Source organism: Spermophilus citellus (genome assembly GCF_964194105.1).
Source record: "Spermophilus citellus genome assembly, chromosome: 16".
Classification (NCBI taxonomy): Eukaryota; Metazoa; Chordata; class Mammalia; order Rodentia; family Sciuridae; genus Spermophilus; species Spermophilus citellus.
The window spans coordinates 26,889,104-26,902,305 of NC_138196.1; the positions used below are offsets into that span (position 1 = coordinate 26,889,104).

Below are 13,202 nucleotides of genomic sequence, written 5' to 3' on the forward strand. Positions count from 1 at the left end.
CAAGGACATTTTTTCTTTTTCTTTAAACAGTACTGAGGATTGGACCTAGGGAGTGTTCTACCACTTATCCACACCCTCAGCCTCTTTTATTTTTTTATTTGAGAGTTGGTCTCACTAAGTTGCCCAGACTGGCATTGAACTTGTGATCCTTCTTTCTCAAACCTTCCTCAGTAGCTGGGATTACAGGATGGCACTAACAACTTTTTAAAATATAAAGTTTCATAGTGTATTGCCTGTGATCGTTTGCTTTTTTTCTTATCCTCAGCTATTTAAACATAAATAGTTTTTAAACATAACAAACAGTAAAACATAGCTAGAAGTTGATAAACAATATATAAATAAACCATCAGTTTTTAAAATAAATTATATTATAGCTATACCTTAGGGTAACAGATGTTTTGTAACTTGAATAAAGCCTTTATGATGTTAGGTTTCTTCTATCGCTAGTTTCTTAAGTGTTTTTATCATGAATAGATGGTGAATTTTGTTAGAAAACTTTCTCTGCATCTATTGTGATGACCAAGTGTTTTTGTCCTTAATTCTAATTGATGTGATAAATTACTTTTATTGATTTGTATGCTTTAAACTGTCCTTCATCCCTGATGTAAAATGAACTTGGTATAATATACAATCTTCTTAATATGTTGTTGAATATGATTTTCTAATATTTCATTAAATACTTTTGCATCAGAGTTCACAGGGATATTGGTCTATAGTTTTCGTTGATGTGTCCTTATCTGATTTTGTTCTACTTTCTTAGGAATAGATTTTTTTTAACTAAGAGAATAGTGTATGACATAACTATTTTATATTTTGTAAAATTTTTAAAGGTTGTTGGAATGCATTCTGACAATTTTTCAATGAAAGACAGAGATCACAGACATCCAATAAAACCAACTTCCTGGAGTCAGCCATCCAACTATCTAGAAAAAGAAGATTTATTTTTAGATTCTCATTCACAGGTAAAATTGATTCATGAAAATAGTTTTCATGACAAATATGTCAGGCTTGATAACTAATATGTTTAGAATTTTCTTAGTTATAGATGAAATTAAATGTGAATATAACTTATTTCTCTTTACTTAAATATGTGTAGGCATATAATCAGCAAATGAGTTAATGTTTTCTATTACAACTTAATGGCAATAATATGGTGATAGAATTTGGAACATCAAATAGAGGTAAATAGCCCCATAAAATTCCTTTTTATGATGGCTGGGAATTTTATTGTTCTACTGATAAAGGAAATAGACACAGGAGAGCAATGTTTGTAATAAATGACTTAGACCTCATAATTAAGGTCTCTTCAGTTGAGACAGAAGACACAGTGAATATAAGTAAGCATTTCCCCCTTTTTTCTCAATGAAATAAGATCATTGTTATAATTATAAATACTAACAAATGCTATAGAAATATTGTAGGAAAAAAATAATATTAGTAAGTACCAAGAATAAGTCAAGATGTGTTTTGATATTTTGCACATTTTCATTTAACTCCAGATACTTCAGTGATGTTATATATACTATGATTACCCTTTTCTGTGGAAGAAATTTAAATAACATGCATGAGTCATACATATTGCATGTGTCTCAGTTGGAATTTAAACCAAGGACATTTTTTCTTTTTCTTTAAACAGTACTGAGGATTGGACCTAGGGAGTGTTCTACCACTTATCCACACCCTCAGCCTCTTTTATTTTTTTATTTGAGAGTTGGTCTCACTAAGTTGCCCAGACTGGCATTGAACTTGTGATCCTTCTTTCTCAAACCTTCCTCAGTAGCTGGGATTACAGGATGGCACTAACAACTTTTTAAAATATAAAGTTTCATAGTGTATTGCCTGTGATCGTTTGCTTTTTTTCTTATCCTCAGCTATTTAAACATAAATAGTTTTTAAACATAACAAACAGTAAAACATAGCTAGAAGTTGATAAACAATATATAAATAAACCATCAGTTTTTAAAATAAATTATATTATAGCTATACCTTAGGGTAACAGATGTTTTGTAACTTGAATAAAGCTACCTTCTCATAAAGCCTTCAAATACTTCCAGTCACTAAGTTAACTCTGCTTGATTCCAAGGCATACTCATGTTAGAATGATTTCTCTGTTATATTATTCTGAAGTTCTAGTACTCAAACTGAATGCTCAGATTTATGCTATTATAGAGTTAGGGAATTCTTGCCTACTTAAAAAAAAATTTTTTTTCATGTATGGATGGTATGGTACACAAACCCATCCTGTGTATTCTTTTTTCCAGGGACTTTTAACCAATAGTTAAGAGGCTTTTAGTGCTTGAGTTGCTAAAATTGTGTGCAGTGTTGCACCTGTGTTCATTTATCTTTTTTTCCCCCCTGGGAAGGGGATTTGTAGTTGTCAGCAGAGTCTCAAAAGGACTCTGAGATTTAAAAAAAAATATTATTTTTCATTTATTCATTGACTATTTCATGAGTGTCTGCTGTGTCTTGATCATTCTGCAAGGTGCTGATAATAATTGGATCACTCTTCTAGTCTCTCTGCCATTGTGGACATTAGAAGTTATGTTCTTTTTCAAATGCCTAATGTATGTGTGTCTGCATACATGACTGTATACCTTTCTCAGAAAATTAAAAATTCACCATTTTGGTTAACCCAAAGCAGATTCACCATGGGATTAAAATAATGTCCAAATTCTTCCTTTACTAAATTAGTGCCTAGACTTGAGTGTCTAAGAACAGATGACAGGATAGCAAGTAATTGCCTAAAGAAATGATAATGATTTATTTTTTATTAACTTTTTGACCCATAAATAAATTCTATGGATGTCACTATTTGGTTTGGTTGGTTTTGTGTGGGGAGGAAAGGTGGTTGTATATCCAGGAACCTGTGTTACTTTTTTGCAAATGCTATATATTTTCAGTAATAGAGATCTTTTTTTTTTTTTTTTGTATTTTCTTTCTTTCTGTTTCCTATAGGCTGCATCATCAGAAGCCTCAAAAAGAAAATTACCCGAGTGGTTTGCCAAAAGAAGTGAAACATCATCTGCCACCAGCAACAAATCAATGACCAAAACAATAAAGAAAGGTCTTTTTAGTTAAGTTGGCAATTACTAGAATGACCTTGTGTGTCTTACTGTTTTATAAGAGGAGAGAGCTATATTTTATTTTTGAAAAGGGTTAGGAGTAATAGTTTAGCTAAAAAATTATTCTAATCCCAAAGTAAAACTCACCTGTATATTGAAGGACTGGCATCTTAAATTTTCACAGTTCAGATGAAGTATTTCAGTCTTCTCTCAATCTAAGTGAATATATCATAAAATAGAATATTAAATTTTCTTTCAGATTGATTTTGGAAATGTGTTGTGTCTTGTTTTTTAATTTTTTTATAATATATTTGTAAATTGTAATGTGATGATTTGATATATATAACAGATTAATAGTTGTATAGTGATTATGTGATATAAAATCTTTTTATTTTACCAAAAATCTGTCTTGCAAGTGTAAGGAAGCATAGTTATTTCACAAATTGTCTTACTGTCTTTCAAAGAAGCTTTTGTGTGTGCATTGTAGATGGTATTAGTTGACCAGACCAGTGAAAATGAAACAGTATTTTGGAAAACATGTAAGTGGGGAAAAAGAAAGTTAAAAGAATTCCATTTGTATTAGGCAGCTATTGCACTTTGTATTTTCTAGTTTCTGATATTTTTCAAATAATAAAACAATGTCCTTCATGTTAAATATTATAAAGATACATACATATATAACTTTCATTTACTTAATTACTCCAAATACCTTTTTATATGAGAATGTCAGCATTTGATTCTAATGTCTCTTATATAGTACAAATAAATATCTGAAGCTCAAACTCTGACAGAGTTTGGTAAACCATGATTATATATCTTTAAGCAGTTCATCATATAATTTATAAATACATTCCAGAACCTTGATTGCCTCCCATCCCCACAGTACTAGGAATTGAACCTAGGGGCATTCTACTATTGAGCTCTATCCCTAGCCCTTTTTATTTTTTATTTTGAAATGAGGTCTCACTAAGTTGCCTAGACTGGCCTTCAATCTGCAATCCTTCTTTTTCAGTCTCCTGAGAGCTGGGGTTACAGGTGTGCACCATTAAACCAGGCTGATTGACTTTTTTGTTAATAAAAATAACCATTGTTAATAAAGAAGAAATATTTGTTTATTATAGAAGAATTACCAAAGTCCAGAAAGTAGAAAAAAGAAGATAATAAAAATCACCCTTAGTTCTACTGATAGGAAATCATAGTTATCTCTCTTTGTATATCTTGCTAGACCTTCTCATATTTACTTGTTTCCTTAATTGGTTATATATAATTATACATAAAAGAATTTTAATTGTAAAACACTCAAAGTATAAATAAAAAGTAAAAGTTCCCTGTGTTGTCATTTTATCACATCCCAGTGCCAGAAGGGAACACCTATTAAATATGTCATACATAGTTTTCTAGATATTTCTTGTACATTTCCATGCATTTGCGTTCTATATGATTAAATGTCAAGTACACATAAGACATTCTTGCTGCATGCCAAAGTGTGATGATCATCTCTAGAAATTTGATTTTGTTTGATTATTTGAGTTGTGAATTGAATTGGCTACTTTGTTTCATGGAATATAATTTTCACCAAAAAAAAAAAAAAAAGACCGACAGAAAACTTGGTTATTCAGCAACAATTTCTCAAGATTAAATGATGTCAGCTTCTCACTTCACCAGTGATAATATTTGAAATTTCTAGTAAAATTTATAATTTTGGAAAACTTGTATCCTTTACCAAAAACTTGCCACTTGCCTTAACTTAAAGATTTATCTAATGAGATAGATAATAATTTTAAAATATGACTCTTGATATTAAAGATTTTATATATGTTTAGAAGATTTGCATAGCTCAATGAATCAGTATTTTCTGGATGATTAATTCATGGTGTTATATAATCATGCATGGATAAAAGATCTGTTGGATCTCAGGTATCTTAAACTACAACTATCTTAAACTATAACTTATTCAGTTTTGGTATAATTTCAAAACTGTCTACCATTATCTGAAAAAGCTAGTAAAATTCCTCTGTTTTCCAACTGTATACTTGTGACAAGTTCAATTTGTCAGAACAGCATGTCAAAATAGATTAAATGCAGAAACAGATCTGAGAATCTAGCCGCTTCTGTTAAACTATGTCATAAAATTTCCAAAAATGAAACAATGCCATTCTTGTCACTATTTTTTTAAAAATACGATTTTTTAAAAAAATCATATATTTATCTTAGCATGTAATGATTTAATATTTTTAAACAAATTAATAAATATTTTTAAATCTTCCTATGTTTGACTTCTTAAATGGTAATGATAGCTATAAACCACATTAACAAAGACTCTTTGGGATCCTCAATAAATTTTAAATCTTTTTTAAAAGGGATACTTTTGATCTCAGAGGTTGAAACTGTTGATATAATATTTTATTATATGTGTATACAATGAATTATTTAACTGACTTCTTATTGTTGAACACTGAAGTTACTTCCATTTTTTTGTTTGTTTGTTTGTTTTGCTATTTTAAACAGCAGTGCTTTGAACATTCTTGAAACAAAATAGGTATAGTCTGGTGCCAAAAACCTAACCAAAGGGAGAATACATCTGTTTGTCTTTTCTTTGTTAGATTTTATACCTTTGCATCGTAATTTCTCTTTTCTCATTACCTGTGGTTCTGTTTTCTGTCTGGGTTGATTCTAAGGAGGATTAGTCCAACCTGGATGTGGGATTGGCACCTATGGCCGTATCTAAGCCAGTCCCTGGTAACAGCATTTGAATCTGGAGTAGCTTCATAGCCTGAGCTATTACAATTAGAGTGAATGTTAGTATTTTTTGTCAAAATGCTAGAGCAAATATGTTCTCTTTTCCCCTGATACTAGTTAGGAAGAAGTTTGGGGGGCAGTTTTAGGAACATGAACAATCATCCTTTAGTGAGACTGGCACTGAGATAGGCAGTTCAGAAATACGGAAAAAAAATTAGGTTATTGGTGATGTTGCTGAGCTACTAGTTCATTTACCCTACTTTGAATATTTCAGATAAGTGGGACATTAATTCTTCTTTATATTAAACCTGTTTGAAGGAAGGTTTTTTAAAATATTTTTATTCTTTTCAGTTATACATGACAGTAGAATGTATTTTGACATATTACACGTACATGGAGTATAATTTCCCATTTTTGTGGTTGTACATGATATGGAGTCACACTGGTTGTGTGTGTATGCATATATGAACATAGGTAAGTTATGTCCAGTTCATTCTACTGTCTTTCCTATTACCCCCCATCCCTTCATTCCTGTTTATCTAATCCAGTGAACTTCTATTCCTCCTGTCCACCCCCCACCCCGTACCTCGTTTACTACGAATTAGCATCCACATATCGGAGAGAACATTAGACCTTTGGTTTTTGGGATTGGCTTATTTAGCAAGATAGTCTCTAGTTCCATCCATTTGCCAGCAAATGCCATAATTTTATTTGTCTTTAAGGCTGAGTATTATTTCATTGTGTATAGGTATCACATTTTCTTCATTCATTCATCTGTTGAAGGGCATTTAGGTTGGTTCCATACCATGGGTAACATGAGTTGAACTCCTACAAACATTGATGTGAGTATACTGATTTTAAGTTCTTTGGGTATATGCCAAAGAGTGGGGTAACTGGGTCAAATGGTGGTTCCATTCCAACCCAGTGGTAGATAGGCAGCCACATAAGAATATTTTTCTCATGATACATATCTGTGTTAATTTGTTACAAAATAACTCAAATATACATTTTACTTGTTTTGTGTGTATTTCAAACTGTGGAACTTTACAAAAGTAGATGAGGAAAAGAAAAAAAATGATTTTTATTAAGTGTTTGTGTCAACCTTCCAAAGTAGTGTTAAATTTATGAAGTTGCAAACAAAATGAAACCAAAAACTTCCAAACCGCAACAATGTCAAAAAGCAGTTTGGTGAATGCTGTAATTATTAAAAGTGCCTGTCAAAGCCATGCATGGGTTTTTCAGGGGGGGAAGTTTTCACTTCTCTCCTAAGCATTTTGCAAAATAAAGTAAAATACAACTTTATGTAATAGAATTTCACAAACTTCAAATTCAACACTTCAAAAATATTGCTTTTACTTTCTGTAACTCAGAAATCTCTATTTTAAACCCTAATTCTTCTTGATAACAGACAACAAAAATCTTAGTTTCCCCCTCCTCAAGAGGCTTGATTGCCTCAAGGTTTTCTTTCCTCCTTCTCTCCAGGAGTGAAAGGGAAGCTTTTAACAGAGCCCTGTAGGCCCTTAGGGTTTCTGTCCTCAGTACCTCTCTGACTCCTGCTATTTTGCTCTTAGGCTATCTCCCTGTCCCAATCTTTGCTTCAGCCACACTGGACTCTGTACTGTTCCTGAAGGCAAATACATTATGTCTTAGGGTATTTATATTGACTGTTTTTTCCTCTTGGAAGGTACTTCCATTAAATGACTGGAAGGTGTAGGTCAGTGGAAGAGAACTTGCCGAGAGCATACTCAGGGCCATGGGTTCCATCCCCAGCACAGCAGAAAACAAAATAGAATTATACTCCAACTAACCTCCTTTAAATTTCAGTACCCTGTCCCTCTCTATTACCTGTTCCAATTCTTCCCACAGTAATCCCCTTCCAATATACTGAAAATTTACTTATTATGTTTATGATCTCCCTGGATAGAACATAAGCTCAATGGGGACAGGGATTATTGTCTGCTTTGTTCACAGCTGTGTACCTAACACCTAGGAAAGAGGGTGGCAGAAACTTAGGAAGTATTTGTTCAATGAATAAATATGTGGGAGCATCCAGATGCTACAGGATTCTGGTCAAAGCTCCGTTAGCTGGGGAGGCATATGGATCCCTAGTCATCTTTACTTTCCACACAGGTCCTTGGTCTCAGTTCTGTAAGATACCTGTTCCCTTTATAACTTTGCCTTTGGACCCCAGACTAGCTACACACACAATCAAGTCTTCAGCTCTGCCATCTATTAGCAAATTACTTACACACACCAAGCCTCTTTTAAACACTTTGTAATACAATGTAGAGATGTTGCTGGTCTCAGACACAATGTATGTAGACTGTTTAATAATGGTTAGCACCCATAGTTGGTGTTCATTCTTGTAGCCATAGAAACATCTAACAGGAAAGACAGTCAGTGATCAGGAGTCCAGACAGGTCACCTATCTCCCATCCATTCCTTGGTGGACAGTTCTTTGTGAGATCACAGTGGTCCTGTGAGTGCCTCTTACTGTGCTTGGTTAGAAATCTCAGGTGTCAGCAACTCAAACTGGATATCTCTTTCAAGGGCAGATTCTGTCATTATCCAAGTTGACAGAGCCACAAGTAAATATTCAACAGATAATTTACTGAGTAACTACTATGTGCCAGACACTTTTCTAGGTTCTGGGGATACGGTAGTGAATAAAAGAAAATGTGTATTTCGTCATCCCTTAGATGGTGATAATGTGGTAGAAGTGGGGAAGGAGGCAAGAGTATTTCACATTGGATGCTGAGAATGTGAGTTGAGCTCTGGAATTAGCCTGAGTTGAACAGCTTGTAACTATAACCTTGAGCAAATCATTCTACTACAAGCCTTTTTTATTAAAATCATTTTGTAGAAGAGGAAACAGGCTTAGAGTATTTGGGAGTTGAATGAAGTGAAGCATTTAGCACAATCTGTATTGGACTAGAATAATAAACGTTAGCTATTTTCATCCTTTCTCTAGTAAAGCTATAGAGGAAGCCGTGTTATAATCAGAAGTTTGCCTAGTGGTTTGGTATAAAAAAGGGGAGTTATAATTTTGATATTTAGTGATACCAGACAAGGTTTCTTTATTCTTTTTTCTTTCTTTTTTTGGTATGTGTGTGTGTGTGGAAAATAGTTCATATGTTATGTGACTTTCATCTCAATATGAATAAACAAATGGTAAGGGACATATGCAGAAAGAGATATATCTACCACCAAAAATAAATAAAATATTTAAAAACTGTTTTTCAAGGGAGAGCTAGGGAGGGAAGTGGCTAATTTTAGGACTCCTACCAATTCCTAAGAAGCCACACTTCTATATAGCTCCACCTGCCAACTGCAAAGCTCCTACAATCCTGGGTTCTAAATACTTACCACAAGCAATACAATTCTAGAATAATCTGGTATTTTCCCTTTCTGGCAATTTCACCTTAAATTGGGGTCTGTGGGTTCAAGAGTCATATTTATGAACCAAAATTTAGGACACATACTCTGATTAAGTACCAAGTATATTCCCAGAGATGACTGCACCAAAAATTCCAGGATATCTGGCTGTTGAAATTACAACCTTCTCAACAAATCTACTATGCAAGGGATTATAAGAATCAGTCACAGAGATTTTATATATGGAAATATTAACAGCAAAACTGAATTTGATAAACAGTTCATTTTCAAATAAACCAAGCAGCTGAAACAGGCTTCAGTGCTGCCTACAGTTGCAGGTGTTGGAAGTCTCCTGCTCCTAGGAGCAGTGGGCCTTTTTTGTGTACCGGATTTATCTTGGCTCCTACTTCTACTTCTGTGACACCATCCTTCCAAATGCCCACTGTGCCAGCTAGAATGTGTGTGAGCGTCGCCCTCTGTCTCCATCCCTATTCTGTCTTCTCCTGCCTTCTTTCTGCTTGAGGGCTTGTGCTCATTCTTAGATTTCTCCTTCTTGGGATCCCTCTCTGCGCCCTCTGCCCTACCACAGCAGGAAATCCTGACCTCAGGGAGCAAGGGTGGTGCTTCTGTCCCTCTGGATTTGGACTTATGAACCTTCTCTGAGTTCTTTCTGCTGTGCTTCTTAGGGGCAGAGTCATTCTTTTCTTTTATTGTCTTGTTTCCAAGCAATGAAGAGGATGGCTGCTCTGCCTTTACCTCCTGACAGTCTTCTCTTTGTCTTTCTCCTTCCCCTGCCCCCTCTGCTTTTTTGGGTGTTTGTCATATTTAGAACCCTTATATGAACTCAATGAGGGAGTTTTAGTCCCACAGCCCTTCTCCTGGAGTTCTTTGGTCACATCATCCACTTTTTCTGAGTTCTTAGGAGCCTCATAGTTAGACACGTGATCCACACGAATAGTTCTTCCTTTTATCTTGATCCCATTAAAATTGTCAAATGCCAGAACTGTGCTCCTCTGGTCTTCATAGCAGAGGAAACAGAGCCCTTTGGATTTCCTAGTCTTCTTGTCTAGCACAAGATTAATGTTAGCAATCCCCCATATTGTGAGAACACACAAATGATGTCCCCTTCAGTCAGTTCATAAGGAAGCCCTCCCAGAAAGATCAGGCACTGTCTTTGTACTCAAGTGTGCCAGGACACCTTATCTGCCACCCCAAGCTGGACCTCTCTTTGTTCAGCTTGTTGATCAGCTTCACTTTAAAGAGTTCATCTTCACAAGGGCAAGCTTCACCAAGGCTTCTTGAGGTACCAAAGCAATGCTTACTTTTCACTTAACAAAGAATACAAAGGATGGGCATTCCAGAAACTTTTTTAAGAAAATAATCGGAATAGTCAAATAATTTGCATGAAATATTCTGGTTTGTGAATTGGCTGTTTATTATATCACAGTTTTTATTTCTCAAGGGCTTACTATAGTTGTTTAAAAATAGGGGTACTTAAGCTGGGAAAAGATTGATGAACAGCAGGGAGAAAAAAGCATTTTCTGTAACTTACAGAATGAGACTTGGCAAGCCCTCCAGGCCCCATTGTTTTGGGTCCCAGTAGGGACAGTTTATTATTTTTATTTAAAAATTTGAATTTCATACTCTGTAAACAATAAGAAATTATGTTTTGTACCCCCTGCCCCTTTCCATCCCCATCTCCCCCCCCCCCCTTTTTCTATTTATCTTCCTTTTGCTTCTTTGGCTCATGATTTTCACTCTGGGGGGGGAAAAGCAACATTTTATTTCACTGGTTCAAGATCACCATCTACTGGTCACATCTGGCAATTTCAGGTTATATGGTTCATCGTAAAATCAAACACCATCTTTTGGTTTTGTTTGGATTTGGTCAATTCACTTATTAAAGCAGTTTTCTAGGTGGAAGATAATGTGAAGACCAGGAGGGTAAGTGGAGCAGAGTGCTTCTTATGCCACAGACAATGGGAGACTCAAGACGAAACCTCTAACATTGTTAGATAGTTCACACCTGACAACTGGCATAAAGAAAGTGGATCCGCTCTCCGAAGTGAGCTGGGTGTCCCATCTACGCAGATAGGGTCAACAAGGTCCTTTCCGACAAACACCAAAGTCCCCCAAATCTCAATAGCATGGGGATTAATGATGAGGTGAGAGGTCACTCAGGAACTTAGGGCAGCTTCTGGAAAGCAAACTGTCACCTGGGCTGCTGGAACAGGGCAGGCTTCTGGAGATGGCCTGGGGGAGTGCAAACAAGGAACAAGCAGATGGAGAGCAGAAGGGTATGGCAGATGCAGGGAACAACCCAGCCAGGACACAGAAGTGTATGCGAGGGAGTGATGAGATGTTGGGTTTTGCTAGAGAGTAGACAACAGATGCGGGGCGATATCAGACTGGGAATCAGCAAGCAGTCCTCCTGAGTGCTGAATCAGGAGCCTTTGACCCTGGCCTTCCAGCAACTCACCAACATACTCATTTTCTTTTCCCCTTATTGCTTCTTCTTCCTTGGCTGGACTTTAGGTCCACCTTTAGCCGGTGGACAAAATTCAGTTCAATAAAGATCACAGATCTGGTCCGGGTAAACCGGGAGAGGCAGGAATGTATCGCTTGCGCCTCCTGGTGGCAATTTTAGGATTGTGATCCTTTATCTTCTTCAAAGGCCCAGCGGAAGGAGAGCTGCTGCTTAAAACCAAGAGGATTTCTTGTCAGTGAGTGAAAGTGTGACTGTAATTATAGGAAGATACAGAAAGATTAATATTTGTCTGGGACTGTGGATAGAATTAGTATCACCTTACTTTTGCGTAGTGGCTCCTTTTCCCTCTTGAGCAAATTCCTCTCCTTGATAACCACAGGCCTGGGATAGCACTGAAGCATTCAAATCCATCCTGTTGGAGGAATTCCCAGTTTGTGAGTGTTGTGTACACTTATATTTGCACATGGAATCATTCTGTCTCCCTACCCCCCATGTCTCCAGGCTTTTGGGAAATCAAATTCTTAGATACTCATCTCTCTTTTGTTTAAAGAACTCTAACTCTGCTGACTCGATTGTGGTGTCCATATTCAGGAAGAAAATTTGAACGAGATGAGGATCATTTATTGATTTGTGGGGAAGAAAAGAGTGAATGCTTTCTGTTCTAGAGATAGCCTCAGATTGTCAATAATTGATTTTGTTTTCAAGAATAACGGAGGAATTTAAAGTAGTGTGCAGTTAAGGAGAATGGTTTTTGCTTACAAAGCTTTTTTTTTTTTTTTTTTTTTTTTGCATGGACAGAGACATGTCTAGGATTGTAAAGCTTTAAAAATCTCATGTAGCTGATGGGTCCAGATTTGTCATCATAGAGGAAGCTGAAATCTATTTATTTACTTGTAAAATTGAAGGGATTTGAATTTAACTGACCATCAGTCCCTTTGGGCAGGGCATAATTGGATTTACTTCTCTGTTCTCATTTGGAAATCTTCCTTTGACTTGTAGTGAGAAAATTCTGGGGCTCCCCACAGTCCAGAGAGGGGCTTCTTAAACTTTCCTTCCTCTTACCCCATCCTGTCAGAGAGAACTCAGCCTCACAGACAGAATGACAGCAATCCTTCATCCTCACTTACCGAGTTTCACAATTATTTCTAGTCTCCAAATCTTGTGCCTTAAAGAAAGAATTATACTTCTGTAGAGAGCATCTCTGAAACAAAGGGTAAGCACCCTATTTCTTAGATAAAACCTACCATCAGGCCACCTGTCCTCCAGTTTGATAGCCACAGTGCCAGGATAACCCTGAGTTATGGGCTGACTTGTGTACCTCCCCAAATCAGGTGTGGAAGTCTTAACCCCCAGAGCCTCGGAATTTAATGGTAGGGCCTTTAAAGAAGTAATTAAGTTACAATGAGGTCACTAGGAAGGTTCTAGACTGGTGTTCTTCGAAGAAGAGGAGATCAGGACATAGCCACAGAGGAAAGGCCATGTGGGGACATAGGAGAAGGCAGCCACATATGCAAGCCAAAGAGAGAGGCCCCAGAAGA

At 36.0% G+C, this 13,202-nt stretch overlaps 1 protein-coding gene across 1 annotated transcript in view; it reads left to right on the forward strand.

Moving 5' to 3' along the window:
* Window positions 1–5,327, forward strand: part of WRN (WRN RecQ like helicase) — a 170,722-nt gene extending 165,395 nt beyond the window's left edge. The window contains exons 34-35 of the mRNA XM_081268993.1: window positions 831–962; window positions 2,956–5,327. Coding sequence (XP_081125119.1) covers window positions 831–962; window positions 2,956–3,078 — 255 coding nt within the window. The 3' untranslated portion in view covers window positions 3,079–5,327. The remainder of the gene's footprint in view (window positions 1–830; window positions 963–2,955) is intronic.
* Window positions 5,328–13,202: the final 7,875 nt, after the last annotated feature.